At 58.7% G+C, this 18,527-nt stretch overlaps 7 protein-coding genes across 7 annotated transcripts; 2 read left to right on the top strand and 5 right to left on the bottom strand.

Annotated features, from left to right (window-relative positions):
• Positions 1–468: 468 nt before the first annotated feature.
• EHS24_004075 (uncharacterized protein) lies at positions 469–3,910 on the bottom strand (the record flags this gene model as incomplete). The annotated part of the gene is made up of 3 exons (XM_028619703.1): positions 469–3,074; positions 3,131–3,711; positions 3,858–3,910. 3 exons carry the CDS (start codon positions 3,908–3,910, stop codon positions 469–471), a joined length of 3,240 nt encoding a protein of 1,079 aa, XP_028478675.1.
• A 1,371-nt stretch (positions 3,911–5,281) lies between these two features.
• EHS24_004074 (uncharacterized protein) lies at positions 5,282–8,439 on the bottom strand (the record flags this gene model as incomplete). Its single annotated transcript, XM_028619702.1, has 17 exons — positions 5,282–5,525; positions 5,661–5,707; positions 5,756–6,009; positions 6,063–6,188; positions 6,234–6,295; positions 6,335–6,351; positions 6,393–6,435; positions 6,472–6,485; positions 6,525–6,595; positions 6,634–6,710; positions 6,749–6,785; positions 6,824–6,909; positions 6,956–7,137; positions 7,192–7,598; positions 7,636–7,778; positions 7,817–8,088; positions 8,128–8,439. The coding sequence occupies 17 exons, from the start codon at positions 8,437–8,439 to the stop codon at positions 5,282–5,284; spliced, it is 2,394 nt and encodes a 797-aa protein (XP_028478674.1).
• A 394-nt stretch (positions 8,440–8,833) lies between these two features.
• EHS24_004073 (uncharacterized protein) lies at positions 8,834–10,051 on the top strand (the record flags this gene model as incomplete). The annotated part of the gene is made up of 8 exons (XM_028619701.1): positions 8,834–8,836; positions 8,890–8,905; positions 8,962–8,988; positions 9,045–9,059; positions 9,122–9,207; positions 9,259–9,362; positions 9,403–9,821; positions 9,867–10,051. 8 exons carry the CDS (start codon positions 8,834–8,836, stop codon positions 10,049–10,051), a joined length of 855 nt encoding a protein of 284 aa, XP_028478673.1.
• Positions 10,052–10,262: 211 nt separating this feature from the next.
• EHS24_004072 (uncharacterized protein) lies at positions 10,263–11,823 on the bottom strand (the record flags this gene model as incomplete). Its single annotated transcript, XM_028619700.1, has 2 exons — positions 10,263–11,486; positions 11,545–11,823. The coding sequence occupies 2 exons, from the start codon at positions 11,821–11,823 to the stop codon at positions 10,263–10,265; spliced, it is 1,503 nt and encodes a 500-aa protein (XP_028478672.1).
• Positions 11,824–12,577: 754 nt separating this feature from the next.
• On the top strand, positions 12,578–14,037 carry EHS24_004071 (uncharacterized protein; the record flags this gene model as incomplete). Its single annotated transcript, XM_028619699.1, has 4 exons — positions 12,578–12,791; positions 12,845–13,005; positions 13,045–13,212; positions 13,252–14,037. 4 exons carry the CDS (start codon positions 12,578–12,580, stop codon positions 14,035–14,037), a joined length of 1,329 nt encoding a protein of 442 aa, XP_028478671.1.
• Positions 14,038–14,202: 165 nt separating this feature from the next.
• EHS24_004070 (uncharacterized protein) lies at positions 14,203–15,963 on the bottom strand (the record flags this gene model as incomplete). Its single annotated transcript, XM_028619698.1, has 2 exons — positions 14,203–14,546; positions 14,598–15,963. The coding sequence occupies 2 exons, from the start codon at positions 15,961–15,963 to the stop codon at positions 14,203–14,205; spliced, it is 1,710 nt and encodes a 569-aa protein (XP_028478670.1).
• Positions 15,964–17,170: 1,207 nt separating this feature from the next.
• On the bottom strand, positions 17,171–17,779 carry EHS24_004069 (uncharacterized protein; the record flags this gene model as incomplete). Its single annotated transcript, XM_028619697.1, has 3 exons — positions 17,171–17,281; positions 17,324–17,518; positions 17,582–17,779. 3 exons carry the CDS (start codon positions 17,777–17,779, stop codon positions 17,171–17,173), a joined length of 504 nt encoding a protein of 167 aa, XP_028478669.1.
• Positions 17,780–18,527: the final 748 nt, after the last annotated feature.

The raw sequence follows: 18,527 nt of genomic DNA, 5'->3' as shown, positions 1-18,527 counted from the left end.
GTGCAGGATGTAATACAGTGAAGCCTACTCTGCCTCGCGACCTAACCTAACGATCTCTCCTTTGCCCTCCTTCTTCGCCCACACTGACACTTCTACGCTCTCACTCTCTAGTACAAGAGTCTAAAGCCTCCAGAAACACCCATGAAAGAAAGCAGAAGGAAAAGAGGAAGGGGGGGGGGGGGGGGGGGGGATGGGATTTGCCAAATGACACGGAAACGGAATGGCGGGTTGGGGAGGGGGAGGTTGTGCTATGTCAACTGTCCATCGGGAGGAGTAAAGTGGGGGAGCGAGGAGGGCCAGAATCAGGAAGTGCCAGGGGGTGAAAGTCTGTCCATCGTCCATCGTGCAAACGATCCAGTTCCATTAAGCCGTGCGTGAAGAATCCATGAGCCATTAAGCCGTTATGCCGTTATGCCATTATGCCATTATGCCATTAAGTGTCGCCTCTGAGCGCCATTGCCGCTGCGATTAACGGTGGTGCGGGTACTGCACCGGCGAGACTGCCTGTGGCCTTGCCTGTCCGTTAGGCGAGTACGAGTACGGCTGGCCGGGCTGCATGGATGGCGGACGGCCCGCGCTGTAAAAGCTCTGGTGGGTCGGCGACGTCGGTCCACCACCGCCGGCACCTTGCGACGGGTATGCGCCTGTGCGGGCGTACGCGTCGTGACTCGAGGACGAGTTGGAGCTCGTACGGCGGGGCGGGCCTTGGGCAAGCGCCGGACCGGGGTGCTGCTGCTGAGGAGGCAGACGCTGAGGTGACTCCCAGTTGGCTTGCGGCGGCTGAGCACGCTGCTGTTGCTGCTGTTGCTGGAACTGGGGGTGATGGAAGATCTGGCCTGGTTGGGCATTGAAGACCTGGCCCGGCTGGGCCGCACCCCCACGCTGCTGCTGTTGGGAGAACTGCCCCGGGTACTGGAAGATCTGGCCAGGCTGAGGTCCAGCCTGGGGGGAGCGGCCGCCACTCGAGTGCTGGGGGTATTGACGCTGCGGATCTTGACGAGGCGCACCGTTCTGCATCTGTGGGTAGCCCTGCTGCGGCTGAGGACGCTGCATGCCCGGAGGAGGCGACGTCGAGTGGTGGGGGTGTGGCGCCGCACCGCTGGGCAGAGGGTGGCCGTTGGTGGAGTGCCGTTGACGGGAATTGTCGCGAACGTTGTGGGTGTCAATGGGAGGAGGCAGAGGGCGAGCCTGTGAACCAGGGGAACCAAACGAGGACTGGGGAGGAGCGCGTGGTGGAGCAATGCCAGGAGGGTATTCGGTGCGTTGCGGCGGGGTGACGGGTGGAGATCGCGTGCGTGCGGGCGATGTGATGGAGGATGTGCGGGGCTGTGGCTGGGCAGCCTGTTGCTGGTACTGCTGCTGTTGTGCGTGCGGAGAATGCTGCTGTTGGGGAGGAGGGGAAGTAGGGGAATGAGGTGGGTGCTGCTGCACAGGTTTGGACTCTCGAGTAGGGGAGCGCATCTCCTTGTCCACCTGGGCATTCTGCATGCCGTATTGGGGAGCGCGGTAACCTTGTTCGGGGTGAGCCGAGCCACCTCCGCGTCCACGTTCGGGCTTGCTGAGACCGCCCTTGCGCGACTGCATAGGTGGGTCAGGCTGCTTGACACCAGCAGATCCCGAGTCGGCAGGCTTGGCAGGAGTTCCCTTTGGCGGGGGCTGCTTTTGCGCCTCGCTGCGGTCCTGGTCCAAACCGTTGGTCGTTCCCTTCTTCTTGTCCTCGCTGGGGCCGGCGGTGCGTCCAATGACACCCAGGTACCAGAACATCAGGTTGGAGATGAGCACCTGCTCAATGAGCGGGCGGCGAGCGTTGGCAAGCTTGATGTGACTCAGGCGGTAGACGGCACGCTCGACGTGGATGGGGTAGCGAGCAAAGTTGGAGAACCCAGGGCTCGTTGGCGACGAGGTGCCCGAGTGCTGGAGCGACTTGGCCGACTTGGACGTGCCCAAAAGAGCAGCCGCGGCGGCTGGGCCGGCCGTGGCAAAGTTGGAGACAGACGTGGGCTCTTCTTGCTTCTTCTTGCCGCCAAACAGCGAGCCAAGGAAGCCGTCCTTTTCCTTCTTGCTCTTCTCCTTCTCCTTGTCCTTCTTGTCCTTCTTCGAGAACAGTCCGCCCTTCTTAGCCTTCTCCTTCTCCTTGATGGACATGTTGGAGGAGGCACTCGATGCGGCCGAGTCGATGCGCGACAGAGGCGGTCGCTCAATGACCAACGATGGCGGGACCGTCTGGCCATTACGCTGCGGCTGGGCCGACATGTTGTCTGCCATGCTGGGCTGCGCAGCACCAGCAGCAGTACCAGCAGAGGCCTGGTGTGGCGGGGCCATACCAGGAGGAAGATACTGATCCTTGGGAGACTTTGGCGGGGCCACAGGAGGCGCCTGGGTGGGGTAGCCCGCGGGCTGTCGCGACGGAGAGACTGAAGGGGATGTTGTCTGTTGCTGTGGTTGGGATGCCGAGAAGATGTCATCTGATGACCCGGACGATGGCAGAAGCGTCATGGCGTGGAGCGCCGCACTCATGGGCGACTCTTGAGTCGGCGTGAGGTCGTCCTCCTCGCCAAACCACGCTCCATCGGTAGGTTTGGGTGTGTGGATAGGCGGCAAGATCGGTTGGGCGCGTTCGTTGTGCAGAGTCTCATCCTCGGGGGAGGGCGACCTGCTTCGGCCACCATAGGACGATACGGAACTCGTAGTCGACGTGGTTGATGTGCGGTCGCGCGCGTACGCGTCAAAGATTAATGCCTCGTCGGTCGAGTCGTCTGAAATGACGCCTGGGTCTACGAGCTGCCTGCCCTTTTCCTCGTGTGATTCACCACTGGTGTGCGGCGAGTCTGAGCTGCGGCCCTCGCTCGTCGTCTCGTCACTGCGACGGGACTCATCGACACTGGGCCGTCCCTCGGCAGAAGTGGAATCGATTCGCGGACCATGACGGCTGCGCATCGACGTGAACCGTCCTCCCTCTCCGGGTGGCCCTTTGCGAATCTTTGTCCGGGCTGTGCGGCGTATGATGGAGCCGGGACGGGGCACGACAAGTGGGGCGTTGAGTTCCTCACCAGGTGGGAGCGAATCGTCGAGTTCTGCAGAGACGAGGTCAGCACCGCTGGCAGGCACGCTGGAACTGTGGGCAACTCACGACCTGCAGACACGTTCATACTCAGTGTGCGGCGCAGAAGCGCGCCCATTTGCTCGGGGTCATCGCCAATGCCGGAACCCTCGACGAGCTCCTCGAGCGTTTGGAGGTCTTGAAGTGTGGGTTCTTGCTCGGCGTTGCGCCTTCCGTAGACGCTTGAGCCTCGTCGCGCGAGGACGGGGGGCATCTCGTTCTCTACCAGGTCGCCAGCCCGCGGGTTGTACTGGCGCGACAGCATGGACTTTTTCCGTCCCAGTCCACCCGAGAGCGAACTGCTACGTGCCAGCCATGATGGACTACGACCAAGCGCGGCCTCGCCGCTCTCGTTGGGATCCACAGAGGTTGGGTCACCCGAAGTGTGCTGCTTGAGAAAGGCACGAAACTCGCCCGGTGCCAGTTCGGGATGCAGATGGGCGGGCACCCAGAACAGGCCGTCGCCGCCGCCCGTGGGCACAGACAGCGTCACGTCGTCGTTGGACGAGTACGAGGTTGCAGGTGACGAGAACGCGTCTGCTGGTGGGAGATCGGGGTCGAGAGCGAGGTCGCCGGGACCTGCCGCAGAGCCAGACCGCCGCCGCAGGTTCCTGCGTGTCCGTCAGCATTCCACTCTAAACAGCCCCGGGAGGTGTTCTCCCCCCCCCCCCCCCCCCCGGAAGGTCTCTCGCTTCAACACGCTGCACGCGAATGGGCGGCGTTCGCGCGCGCGGTAGGCGAGGGCCAAGCCACATACTTGAGCGTGCGGACCTCCCTCTCAATCTCCTCCGAGGAGATGGCAGCAGACATGGTGCCGGGTCGTCAAAGCGGTGTCCCCGACAGAGGACTGGCCTTGGCTGCTGGGCAGCTTGAAATGTTGGTGATTGCTCGGTTCAAGCGCCCCCCGGGTCGAGTCGTGTCTTGCTTTGGGATAAAGTGTCTGCGCCGGGTGGTTGAACTCTCGGTGCGCAGCGAGCGGGTTTGGGCAAGTTGAGACCCGCGGCGAGTGCAGGGCCAGCTGGGTGGGTGGGTCTACCGCCGCTTGAGCGCGTTGGATAGCGAACGGAGTGAGTGCTAGTCGTGGTGATGGGGGGTCAAAGTGGAGAGAGGTCTAATGGAAGGGATGGGAGAGTGTGCGGCGAAGGGGAGGGGAGAAGGGGGGGCGACGACGTTGCGGCTGTCGTGTGGTGGGTGGGTGGTCGTGCGGCAGGGGAGAGGGAGAGGGAGGGCGGTGAAGGAAATACGTCCGTCGTCCCAGCCAACGCGTGTGCCGGTGGAAAGAACAGGGGGCACGCTGCGGCCGTCGTTGTCGCCGTTGTCGTCGTCGGCGGCGCCGCGGTTCGTCAGGTCACGCCGAGGGGGGGAGTAGGGAAGGGGGGGGAGCGGAGCGGGAGGAGGGGAGATGCTGGACTTGTTGGATGGAGAAGCGGGGCTAGCGAGTGAGTGTCTTCTCGCGTTCTCGTCCCGAACGCTCGTGGTGAAAGTGCGTTTCTGTGCAGCTGCGGGGGACACACGCCCCCCCAACCCAGGGTGCCCGGCGCCGCGGCGGCGGAACCACAATCACAAAGATCACACACAACAGCCGTGTCGTCCATTCTGCACACTCGTCTCCGCACACACGCCCGCCGCCGCCACTGCCGCACACAAAATGCTCTCTCTCCCTCCTCTCTCTCCAGCACACTGAATGCTTCTCTTGCAGCTGCATCTCTCTGCATCGTTGTACATCGTCCCCCCTCCCATCACTTGCGTCAAATGTAAAAAAAAAAACGCCCCCCATCACTGGCATTCATTTTCACCTTGTTGACCTGTGTCTGCCCCTGCAACACTCTTGCACTCTCACTTGCTCGGTCAAAAGCCCGCGCCGTTGCCTATATACCTCCGGGGACGTGCGCGGGCGGGGGGTGTGGCCAGGGAAATATGGGAAAGAGGGTCTGGTAAAAGGACGTCGTTTACCTGTGGGGTACTGGGGTGGCGCACGTAAATTCCTGCCATGCTCTCTCTGATCTCTCTCTCGCTCTACGCTGCCCACACACCCCCTGTTGTAGCACCATTCAATTGACGGTGCCTCATGCTATCAAACGGACCACGTTTGGGTGGCACAAATGAACAAAACATCTCGCTTCTATAACGGGCATCTCTCTCTCGCTCTCTCTTCATCTATCCCCCCACATGGCGGACGCTCTAGCTGCCTGGCTTGCAGTGCTCGCTGTCTATCTGCGAGTTGCCCCACCAGTTGGGTCCATTCCAGGTAAAGATGACGCCGCCAAACAGGAAATATATCGCCAGCGCCGTGATGGAGGTGCCGGCATCCAGGGCCGAGCTCACCACGTAGATGAATTGGCCGTGGATGGTGGGGTACCGTTTCGCAAACCACCCATTGACGAACACTGCAGTTGCAGCTCCTGTGAGAATGATGTTGGTAGGACTGGAGGGATTAGGTGTCAGCTCTCTAGTTCGCACGGTTCACAGCAGACATGTCTTAGGCTCGGCTTGGGGGGGGCTTGGCTCGGGCCGGCGGAGACTGGGCATCCCCTTGGCGGCACAAAGGTGGTCAACTGACTATTCGGGAATAAGAATGGCACCAGCACAGATGATGGAGAAGTTGACCTGGCGTCATCAGCAACAATGTAGCCTCATGCGCGGATGGGTGCCTACCTTGTGGAGCTTCTTGTTCGGCCACCGCTTGTGCGCAAACCACAGTATAATAGGAACAACTGCACCGAGCGGGAAGCCGAGATACAGCACGGCATACTTGCCCGCAAAGAAGCGTCGCGGAGAGACGGCACCCCAGATGATGCTGGCAGAGTAGAAGATCTGCGGCCGGCGGCCAGTCCACTGCCCAGTTGGGTCGGTCATCGTACCGTCCAGATACTGTCGTTTGGACGACAGCACAGATTGCAGAGTGATGTCTTGGCGGAGGTCAGCGACTCGACTACCCGGTGCCGCTGTGATGATGACTCACAGTTTGTAAGTGCGCCCAGCACCGTGCCGATGATTTGAGCAGCGAACATTTCACGAGGCGGAATGGACGTGTACCATCCCAGCTTGAGGTCGGCGACAAGCTGCAGCGCCTGTGACATTGCCATGTCTGAAGTTTAGAGGCGGACTTTGTACATGCTTCTCCTTGACTCACAGCCAAAGCACTTGAACGTGACGTTTCCGATGGGTTTGCCGGGCATCAAGAATCCCGCAACACTTGCAATGTCAGCTTGAGTGGAGAAAGGACAAGCTCACAATTCCGTCATGACATTCTGTCCAGTCAGCACCAGTCTCGTGCAAAGGAAGCACTCACCAGCCCAATCTGTGTGTTACTGACGGCTGCGACGACGCCAATACTGCGAGGTTAGATCAGAAGGTCCCAGTAACCTCACGGAATCAAGAACACCTAAATTTGTTAGTCTGAGAAACGCACGAGCTGGCTTACAGCTGCAATTGCCAGTGACAACGTCAGTGCCCAGACAGGCATCTGCAGCGGGGCGGTCAATACCATGAAGACTGGAGTGTAAGCTTTCGGTAGGTTGAACCAAGCATACCGGCTGCGGCAAAGTTGACAACGAGCAGCGCAATGTACCACCACTGCGGGACAGCACGGTACGTGCGCATGAGCTTGCTGCATGGGTCAGCAAGCGGCAGAGTTGGTGAACCCACTTGTGAGTGTCGTTCAGCTGTGCCTTGCTCCAAAGTGCTGCTGGGTCAGTGTTGGCGCAAATGGCATTAACCCACCTTCCTTGATCTCCTGTCGGTGCCACAACCACACGTGCACGAGGATACTCGACAGAGCGGCAAATGCAAACCCGTACGTGAGTGCACTGCATGGGTCAGTCACGTCAAGAAATCAGAGATCACGGAACCCACAAGTATGGTGTCAGAAGGAGTGGCTTTGCACTGTCCCATGCCTCCTCGTTGAGCGACAGATCTGGGTTGAGCACCGCCGTGACGTCAAATCGGTCGTAAGTGGCGTTGAACAGACCGGGCGAGGTCGGGGAGGGAAAGTCACGCGCGTTCCAAAAGTTGAACGCGAGGATGATCGGCACAATCTGAATGTTAGCTGATCTGTTGAAGGCAAAGGAAAGGGTAAGAACTCAACTCACCACCCAAATCATACCGATCAAACCGCCAAAGTAGTTTCCCAATGCCCAGTATGGCGTGTACAGCGGTCCCGTACTTCCGATACTGCTCCAGTCAAAGCTGAAGTCGAGGATACCCAGACCCTCATAAGCCCCTCCAAGAGTGCGCATCCACCAGCTATTGTTGTTGACGAGACACAACACCGATACCGAGGTGAGTGTGGGGAAGAGGAGAAAGGGGAAGAACTGGTAGATGAAGGTCGCTAGGAAGATGACGGAGAAGACCTGGAACCGGCGCGTGGTGAGCTGTCTCCCTGCTGCCGTGGAGGTCGTGGCGCTTGACTCGTATAAGGTGGTGAAGAGTTGGACGGTGACAAGGGTTGACGGCCAGTACATGGACGGCCGGGCGACAAGGAGGTTGTATAGCATGCCTGGGGTGAGTTGTGTTCCTTTCGTCTCTTAACTCACCAGCAAGGCCAAACCCAATGCACTGAGTCGTGAGGAGGAGGAGGATGGACGGGAACGTCGCCAGGGGCGCCTTGTAGTAGAGGTCTAGAATGGCGAGAATGTCCGCAGCGTAGGCAGACATGGCACCGGAAGAGGCCAGGACACTGGACCAGGTCAGCCAAGTCGCAGAGGCCGTACCTACCTAACAAGGATTGCCTCTTTGACGCTGAACGGTCCCGGGTTCAGATTGACACCCAGGACCCGCCTCCCCCGACGAATGAACTTTTCGTTGGCCATGAGGTGTCCCAAGGGGTACGTCGCGAGAATGATAAAGTACGAGCTAAAGCTCGGCGCGTTCGACTTGAAATAGAACATCATCGACGCGGCTGCGCCAATGACACAGAAGAACGAGCCCAACACAATGACGCGAAAGGTCAGTGATGGAAGGCTCGGGTCGTCTGTTGACGGGACCGACTGGTTGGTCAGTTGACAAGTCCACCTGTCCCAACTCACACGAGCAATGAGAGCTTCCACCTTGCCACCTTTGCCGATCATCTCGTCCTCGTCTTCGGGCGAGCGAACCCGCCGGACATACTCGTCGTCATCCTCATCCAGCTCCCCGGACACCTTTCCCTCAGCAGCGAGGAGACGGGCTTGTTCATTGTCTGCTTCGCCCGCAGCCCGCAGTTGCCGCTCGTCATCCTCGCCGTCACTGTCAAGGACGTGGTCGCCAAAGTCGCCATCGTGGCTATTGCGGTTGCTGCCGCTACCACGCCGCAAAGCGGGAAGCTCGTACTCCTCTGCGTCCTCGAGGCGAACGGGCATGGGATGTGGACTGGCTTGGTGAAGGCCACGTCGATGTTGTTGCAGTGGTTGGACAGCACGTCGCCAGCATATGAGACTACTCACCCCTGCGGTTGCGGTCGCGCGCGGTGGAGGTGATGTGCGCCACCGCTTATCACACTTACCACGTGGTATTACCTCAGCAGCTGGTAGATAGTACACATCATTAATTCCGTTGGTAACTGGACGCGCGTCCGCCTCATCATCGTCCTCAGCGTCAGTGCTGCTAGACATCACCGTTTCGTCACCACCACCACCAACCACCACCACCTCCATTTCTCATCACCTTCAAGGATAAACGAGGAGGGTTTACTGTATCCTCGCATTTCCCTTCTTTCCTTCCGCTTTATTACCGAGTCTCGGTGATTGATTCAACATGGTGAGTGGACAGCAAGCTGGCGTTCTGAGTCCATGAAGCTGACTTTGTCCCAGGCGCGCAGATACGACAGTACGTCAAACTCGGTAGCAAGTTCCCGGACGGGCTGAGCTGACATTGGTTTACAGGCAGGACGACCATCTTCTCGCCAGAAGGTGAGTACTTGCTGTCGACTGCTGCGTTGTTGATCACAGAGCTAACGGTGACGCAGGACGGTTGTTCCAGGGTGTGTACCTCTCGCGAGCTCCCAGGCTCCAAAGCCCCATACAAGACACTAACGTTGCACAGTCGAGTACGCTATGGAGGCCATCTCGCACGCCGGTACCGTTCTCGCCGTTCTGTCCAAGGAGGGTATCGCCATTGCTGCTGAGAAGGTCAGTTGCGATAGTCGCTCTAACGACGGACAACAACTGACACCCGCACAGAAGGTGACCGGCAAGCTGCTCGACCTCTCGCTCACCACCGTCGGTGGCGAGGGCTCTGAGGCCTGGATGGCCGGCGGTGGCGAGAAGATCTTCCTCCTCAACAAGTGGGTGTGCAGTCGTCCGTTTGTGCTGACCCATGTGCAGCAACATTCTCACCGGTCTTGCCGGCATCACCTCTGACGCCAACTCGCTTGTCAACTTTGCCCGTAACTCGGCCCAGCGCCATCTCTACTCGTACGACGAGGACATCCCCGTCGAGATGCTCGTCCAGCGCCTGTGCGACATGAAGCAGGGTTACACGCAGTACGGTGGTCTGCGTCCGTTCGGTGTTTCCCTCATCTATGTCGGTTGGGACCCCCTCCACGGTTTCCAGCTGTACCAGTCTGACCCATCGGGCAACTACTCGGGATGGAAGGCGACGTGTATTGGAGCCAACCACTCGAGCGCGGCTTCCCTCCTCAAGCAGGACTACAAGGACGACATCACCCTCGAGGAGGCCAAGAGCCTGTGTCTCAAGACGATGAGCAAGACCATGGACTCGACCAAGCTCAGCAGCGAGAAGCGTGAGTTCACATTGCCGTCTCGGCTGGAAACTAACTCCCACACAGTCGAGTTTGCTACCATGACCCTTCACGCCGACACCAAGCAGCCCCTGGCCAAGATCTACCGTCCCGCCGAGCTTGACGAGCTGCTCCAGCAGCTTGAGCTTGGTGGCACCAAGGAGGAGACTGTCGGCGTCGGAGAGGGTACCGGTGGTGGCGGTTCGGGCGGTAACATTGCAGTGAGCACGTAGTAGAGCAGTTTACAAATGTATATGGCATTTCAGACGACAGTGGTGCGCTGGTGAGTGTATCGAGCAACGACTATTCACATGCCTGCATACTACCACCACCACCGGATGCTCATGGGGAGTCTACTACTAAACGTCTATTAACAGCTCCTGATGACGTTCTTTTCGATAATGAATGCGAGTGCGTGACGGGCTTCTTTCTTGGCCGACTTGCTCAGGCCCTCGACTTGCGCTTCTTGCCAGCAGACGTGTCCGCCGCGACCTTGGGAGCAGGGACGCCTCCGCCCTTGCGCCAACCGACCTTGCCGAGCTTGAACTTGGTGATGGCCTTGTACACGAGGTAACGGTAAACCATGCCAGCTTGTTCAAGTGCGTCATCGCCGTCGTCGTCGAGCGCTCCAAAGTGGATGGTGTACTCGCAACCAAGACCGCCAACAGCGAGGAGCTGCTTGGCAAAGAACTCGGGATCGGGGAAGCAGTCCACGGGCCAAGTCTCGTATGTCCATTCGCAATTGTGGCTGCCCGTCTTGAAGTTGAGCTCGACGAAGATGCTCATGAATTCGAGGTTGAGGCAGCGGCCGAGATAGACAGGTGGAGGGAGATCGAGGTTGGTCGTGCCGACGCGGTGGCAGAGGCGCTTGACGCTGGACAGGTCCTGGACATAGACCTCGACCCTCATGTGGAAAGTCTCCAGTACAGGGAAAGCTGCCCAGTCGAAATCGACAAAAATGTTGGCGAGGCTGGTTGTGTCGCCGAGGCCATACTTCTGCAGCCAATCCTCGCCGCCCTCGGATCCATCGTCACTCTCATCAGCATCGGTATCGCCGCCGTGAGTGTCCTCATGGCTGTCCGTGAGCTCGTGGACGAGGGCAACAACGCATGAGAGGTTCTTGGTGGTGGCGCCAATGATGCTGGGGAGATCGTTGAATGCACGCCAGTACATGGACGCGTTGCGAAGGTGGATGTTCTCGATGGGGGCCAACTCTTTATTGGCGCGCAATTCAACAAGCTTCTGCAGGCCTTCGTTGCCGTACGTTTGGTTGTCGCTGAGGTTCCACTCGAGGTTGGAAATGGGTAACTTGAGGGCACGAGGGATGCTGTTCATCTGGAGCTTGTTCCAAATCTCGGTTCCGCAGAGGAGTGTTGTCTCGTACTGGATGGTGACGTCCCACTGCTCGGGAAGGTGGTGCTCGTAGCTTCCCCTCCAGCGCCCGAGGAGCAGGTCAATCGTCTTGGTTACGGTGCACGTCTGGATGACCTTGCCGTCGTCGGTAGGGATCTCACGACGGTTGGCTGAGAGTACGCCACACTTGATGGTCCGGAGGAGAGGCCAGGTGTTGAGAAGTGTGGGGAAGCCTCCGGGGAAGAAATGACAGGACGGGAGAGAACCTGTAAAGTCGATTGTCTTGACACAGTTCATGTAGAAGTGGCGGCGCTCCTTGGCCAGAGTCAGCAGGGGTCCAGAGGCTACCGGGCGGGTCCGTTGAGCTACTTACTTCGGGAATGAAAGCCACAGTGTGGAAGCTGCGCTGCATGTAGGCATTGAAGTTGAGGTTACCGTGGATCTTCTCAGCGGCCGTCTGAAACGTCTCGCGCGACAAGGTCATAAACTTGACAGCCTGTGGGACGGAGAGGTACGAGAAGAACGTCTCGCGAAGGTGTGGAATCGACCAGACAGCGCTGGCGAGCTCATTGCGGAGCTCGCTGGCCGCGGATGGGGAACTGGCCGGTCCCACGGGGGAAGGCGAAGTCGGAATGAAGGAGTCCACTTCCATTGTCAAGGGCGCAGTGGCAGAGGGGTCACAGCGGTACTGCTGTGGGAGGGGGTGGTGGATGGCGGCCGGTGGTGGCGTGGCCGAGAAGAGTGCACGAGGGGTATCGTCCTGTCGATGGCCGATGGAATGTTGGGTGATGGATGATGGAGTGGTTGAGTGAAGACGAGGAAGGACGGAACAGCGGGTGTGTGTGACAAAAGTGGTGTGGCACACTGATGGCTGCGCCCCACCCAAACAGTCCAGTCATCCAGCGTCAGCGTCATCCTGCTGCAGCTGCAGCAACTGGGCTGTTTCAACGTTTGTAGAAAGGATCATGGGTTGTATGTATGAGTTCTCAATCTCTCATCGCTCACTCTTCGCATGTCACTGATGCATCGCAGTAGCACTGTTCGACGCGTGGGTGGAGGTGATGCTCATGTGGACTGGTAACACCCGCGTAACTGCAGAGCCTCGAGTGGCCACACAGCTGAGCGGTTCGGCGCTGTCGGCTTACGTGAAACCGGTCTTGTCGGGCGGTAGTTCCCACGTAACGTCAGTCTCCAAGACGCGAGCGACGAGTGCACTTTGCCACAGCTCTCACCTGCAGACCGACAACTCGTCTCCGCCGATGTCGCCGACAAAGGCAAGGCACGAACCGCACTAACTCGTCTCGGCCGACGATCTAATCTGATATTAAAGAGGGCGCTTAGCGACGTACCACGTCTGCCCTCCCCAACTCTTTCAACTTCCCACTCACCTACTTGCGCTACCCAGGATGACAGTCGAAGCAGCTGACCACAAGAACGTTGTCATCGTTGGAGGTAAGCTGCTAGTCTCCCGAAACAAGCTGACGCCAGCCTCGTTCGCTGGCCATGCCCTCGCCAACTATCTCGCCACGCGCGTTCCAGCGACATACCGCGTCATCTTGATAGACAGGAGTGCCTTCGCACTCCATGCCCCAGCAATGGTCCGCGCCATCGTTGTTCCAGGTGAGCAGCTGCGGCCTGTCCGTCGTCTTTCGCTTTCACCTGCTAAGACGCAGGCACCGAGTCGCGAAACCTCACAGCTCCAATCACGCAAGAAACGGTGTTCCCTGCCAACTCGCGACACCGGGTGCTCGCTCCTGTCGCCGTGCGCGAGCTGAGCCGCACGAGTGTAACGCTTGATACAGAGTTTGAAGGCAGCACCGAGCTGCCCTTTGACGTGGGTGGCCACTGTTCAAGGATCCAATGCTGACGGCAGAAATGCATTATCGCCACAGGCGCCACCCAACCTCATCCCCTGCGACAACTTGCAGGCACAAGCCTGGAGGACTACCGTGTCATCCTGCGACACACACAAGAAGAACTCGCGGCCGCCAAGAGCGTCATTGTGGTCGGCGGAGGCGGATCTGGTGTTGAGATTGCTGGTGTGGGTAGTCTGCGGTAGGAACATTGCTCACCCAACCAGGAACTAAGTGCCCACTACCCGGACAAGAAGGTCACCCTCGTCCACTCGCGCACTCGGCTCCTCCAAACTGCCAGCCAGTCGACAAACAAAACCTGGGGATTCAGCTATTCCCCCATTCCAGAGCGCCTCTCCTCGTCCCTTGAGGAACAACTCACTCGCCGCGGCGTCGACCTCGCCCTCGGGGAACGACTCGTGTTCCCCTCAGGACCAGTTCAGGACACCGAGTGGGACGGGACTCACAGCTCCCTCGGACAGCTCAAGACAGTCACGTTGAGCTCAGGCCGTACCATCGAGGCAGACTACGTCCTAATCTCAACTGGCAATATACCAAACTCGTCGTTTGTCGCCTCGGCCGACTCGGGAGCGGTATCCGACGCAGGATACATTATCGTCGACCACACGCTCCGCGTCGTACCTTCGTCCACCGAGTCGCCTTTGGCTGGCGAGTACTACTCAATCGGCGATGTGGCCGCTACACCGGGACGCAAGGCGGCGTCCACCGCCAACATGGAAGCTACGGCGCTGGGAAAGCTCCTCGTTGCGCACCTCACGTCCGGTAAAGAGATGGGCCAGTACAGCCCGACCCGGATGAGTGGCGCCGTCATCTGCCTTGGGCAACCACATGAGGGCACCGATCTGGGTGCGGGTGTCTACTCGTTCCCTTGGATTGGAGACGTGGCTGCTCCCCAATGGATCCTGCGGCGGATGGCCAAGGACTACTTTGTCAACCAGACGTTCTTCGCGAGGTTTGTTGGGGAACGAAAGATCGGGCCGGAAGATGGCTGAGGCGCGCGATGATGCGGCCCACCTGTGAAGAGAGGTGCCATTTGCAGACACTGGAAAGGCAATATCGAAACAGTCCATCTCTACTCGTATGTACTCATTACGCTCTCATGGCGCGATCTACACAATATATATCGTTGATACGTACACTTCCGCTTCTGACCTTGTTCACTCGTCCAGTGCGCGAACGAGGAGGGGCATCTGGAGACCAGCTGCCTCTTCGCCAACGATACGCGGGCGCATGACAATGGACGACTTTGGCTCGACGTCGGGCTTGCTTGCGAGCTCCTCAAAGGAGAACGCGCGGATGAGGACAAAGAGGGTAATCTTGATCTCGACAAGGGCGAAGCGGTAACCGATACAGTTACGCGCACCGCCGAGGAACGACAGGAGGTTGCCCCAAGTGCCGGGGACATGACGCGCGGGCAGGCCGTTGCGGTCAAACCGGTCCGGGTTGAACGCCTCGGCGTCGTCGCCCCAGATGTCCTTGGACTTGTTGACGTTTGTGATGGCTGGGGACAGTCAGCTTCGGTCCTGGCCACGTATTTAGAAGCTGCACTCACGAATGAAAATCTCCATACCCTTCTTCACAGGAACACTGTCCACGAGCGTGCCGTCGCGACCGACAACAGGAGTACCGAGGGGGATCACGGCGTCGACCTTGGCCTTGCGCATGGTGCCCGGGACGGGACCGTCCAGGCGAAGCGACTCGTGGACAACCTTGTCGAGGTATGTGAGGGCGTTGAGCTCCTCTGTCGAGGGAGTGTCGCTGCTGACGCTCTGGACCTCTTCGCGGAGACGCTTCTGGACATCGGGGTTCAGGCCGAGGCGATACAGGATCCAGGTAAGGGCGGTCGACGAAGTCTCGTTACCAGCAAGAATGAAAGTCGTGATTTGGGCCATGACTTCGGCGTCGGTCATCTTCTGGTCGGGACGAAGGTCGGGAGCCATGTTGGCCTTGATGAGGATGGAGAGCAGGTCCTTGCCAATGTCGGACCCCTTCTCGAGCGCACCAGTGTACTCGGCGGCAATGGCGCGCTTCTTGCGCTCGACGAGGTCCTGGGCCACACGCATGGTAGCCGCGTGGCTCTTCTTAATGATGGACTTGTTCTTGGACGGGATAAACGAGAAGAATGGGAGGAAGTTTTGGAGAATCGCAAGAGGGGTAATCCTCGTGCTGGCCGAGAACATTGCCGAAAAGTTGTCGGCAAGCTCGTTGTGGGTGTGGCTCAAGGCCTGGAAATCGTAGCCGAACCCAGCGAGACCGATAATGTCGAGCGCCATTTGGCCAAGGTACTTCATCACGTCAATCTTGCGGCCGCCCTTGTCCTCGTCTCCTGCGGCGGGTGGCGTGGGCGACGGCATCTCGCTGATGAGGTTCTCGTCGCGCTCGACAAAGCCCATGAGCTTGCCCTTGAGCTCGTATGCCTTGTCCCAAAAGATCGGAGTGACGTCGCGAATGGCCTGAGGGCTGAAGGCTGGGTTGATGATCTTGCGCTGGCGGCGGTGAACAACGTCCTCGGCTGACAGAAGGCCGTTGCCCAGCATCCTTGCCAGGGCCTTGCTGGTACGCTCTGGCTTGGGGAAGTCGTCGGCGTGCTGAAGGACGTAGCCGAGGAAGACGGGGTCGGAACTGAACAGGCGGTTGTTTCCAAGAAGGAGCCTGTACCTCATCGTCGATCCATACTGCGCAACCCATTCTGCGTGCAGCAATCCCGGCCGCGCGGCCATAAGCTGCTTGATGTTTCCCCAGAAGAAGCTCGCTGGCTTGGGACCAGGCAGGTTGCGGAACGAGAGCGTGTACTCGCTATAAGGGTAGAGGTAGAGGATGACGAGGGCGACGAGGACAGGGATGCTGACGAGAATAGCTGCGATTGTCGGGTGGGCCTCGTAGAGAGACCCGATAACGGGCAGAGAGTAAACGGGCATGGTGACCTGGTGGGAGTGGGAAGAAGTTGGATGTGTCAACCCGCTGCTCTACTTTATACGTGATGAGAAGAGAGAGACGTGGCGACGACGCGTGGCTGACCCGGCTTTGGTAAAACGAGGACGAGAGGAGGGAAGCGATGTAGGGACCGTGTGAGATGCACGAGATGGCCTACGGGCACGGTCTCTCAACGCCGGCGTCCACCCAGGCCACCCAGGCCACCCAGGCCACCCAGTCGCAGCCGCCGCAATGACGAAAACAGCTCAACCCGACTGCGCGGCCCCGCACTGCCAGTGCCGATCGTGCCGAGTGATGCACGCCTGGCCTGTGCACACAGATACACACTGCAAACCGTCGTTCACAACTGCCCCAGTCGTTCTCGACCTTTGCATACAACAAAAAAGCTACTTGCGCATCGGTCCTATGTACCTCTGTGTGAACCTCACCAGTGACCACCACTTTGCAAGAGCACCGGCTAAAGAACGACAGACACGGCCGGCAGTGCCCGCGTTTGAAACTAGACCTGTCGCAAGAGGCCGGCGGCGTTCGCCGTCGCCCACCAGTGTGTCCAACACATTGTTGGATTCATCAACGACCTGAGAAACACGGTTGCGGCCAGGTTATGACATCAGAAGGTCACTGCATAGAAGGGGTGAGTTTAGTCATTCCTGGCAGTGACGAGGAAAGGGGCATGGGAAGGCCTTTGATCTAGAGGTCGTTGACCGACCATATCAACATCACCTTCGCTTGCTTCGCTTGGATGGAGAGGGTCGGTGGCCCGGTGGCTTTCACCACGGCCTCGTGGCCTGCTGGGCCTCCCAAACAGTTGACACAGCAGTGGAGCTGGCGAGCCATGCAAGCCACATGACCGCATGACCCACCCTTGCGCTGCGCAATGCTCGTTCTGTGTATTTCTGTCTCCTTGATTCGGGGGTGCACGCAACTGTGCCGCACTCCCCACGAGATCGGGCCGACATCATCCAAGGAGATTACAGCATGTTATCCATCAAACATTTGACGGTGTTTTCACTGTCCCCGCTCGCTCACCCATTCAAACCTCCCCAAAGATCGTACCAGTGGCCAGTGGTTAGCGAGAAGCGGCCTATCCGGTTCGGCTTGTGCGGTTCAAAATGTTTACATGTATGTCAACTATCGATCGTGAATGTCTGCAAAGCTCCCAACTGTGCTGTTCGTTGGTGGTCCCGTTCTTTAATGATACGTAGGCGGGGCATTTCCGTACGCAGGCGGCGCCTCAAGCCTAAACGTCTGGCGTATGTAGGTAAACACGTCCGACTGCGGTCCGGAGACAGAGGAGTACTGCTGGAGCTGCACTGTTAGTCACAGCCGGCGTTGATCGCTCACCCTCTTCTCAAGCTCGTTCAGGTCAACAGAGACCTCGGCCTCACTGCGGCCTGTCTCGAGCTGGCTGCGAACAAAAGACTCGAGCACGGCAGCAGCGTAGTTGGCGTCGGTTTGCTGGTTAGGGCCGAGGGCGTTCAACACGTCACTCGGCGAGTTGATAGAGGGGAGTGTGGGTGGAGCGGGACGCGCCTCGTACTTTAAAACCCGTTAGCCATGTTCACAGGGTTGCAACTGGCCGGAGCGATAGGCTCAACTCACCTGGCGACGCTCGCCCAGCTGGCCGACAAACGTCCCCTGTTCTTTGTACTCCTGGTTGTATGTTCCCTTGTCGGCCTGCTCGTAGACGCGGCGGCCCATACCCGACGCCTTGGTGGAATGGCCCAGGGCGTGGAAGAACTCGCGGGCAGAGACCTTGGAGTCGCGGTCGTCCTTGAAGCGGTCGTGGATGGAACCCATAGTGGTGTAGAGTAAGTGTGTGTGTGAGAGAGAGAGAGTGAGAGAGAGAGAAGAAGAAGAAGAAGAAAAACAACTGCCAAGTCTCACGACACACGGCAACACCGACGTCACGGGTATGATCGATCGCTTCCTGACGACCTTCTTGGCACGCCTGGTATACCAAATTGGTCCCGGGGACCGTTGTAGTGTACGTCCAACCACTCGTTATCGTGAACATAGTATCGAACACCACCCTGCTGGTGTCTCCTATGCATATAGGACTGGCCCGAAGTGCAGTGTCATCATCATCTGAGGGGCTACACGTCGATATTATGCCCGCGAGAACAAAGGCGGGGCAAAGACGGCGATCAGGGCCGCCGATCAGTGTGCATCAATGGGTCGTCGGTTGTATGTTTGGACAGTGTGGTGGCAGTGTGGCAGTGGTTACATCGAGACAATCTTTCGCACATCAGGCTGATGTTCGCTCGCCTCGTACGCTCTAGCCAAGCTATGCAAACGCAAGAGGAAATGCGTCGAGTCGACGGAAACGTGCAAGAGTTTAAAAGGAAGCATGGTGACGATCTGCTGTCTCTGTGACACCGATCGTATAAGGGTTATTATCTAAGTTTCCCATTGAAAGATGGAGCTCAACACGAGCTATACCAGTACTTAGGATAGGGGTTCGAGTCCCCTTCGGTGTAGGACGATGTCTTTTTGACCTTTCCGAGACATTAGAAAGTTGTCCTGAGTGTGCAGAGCAACCAGGAGC

This window comes from Apiotrichum porosum (genome assembly GCF_003942205.1).
Source record: "Apiotrichum porosum strain DSM 27194 chromosome Unknown scaffold_2, whole genome shotgun sequence".
Lineage (NCBI taxonomy): Eukaryota > Fungi > Basidiomycota > Tremellomycetes > Trichosporonales > Trichosporonaceae > Apiotrichum > Apiotrichum porosum.
Note: the sequence above shows the minus strand (reverse complement) of the source record. Positions and strands in the feature narration are given on the sequence as shown.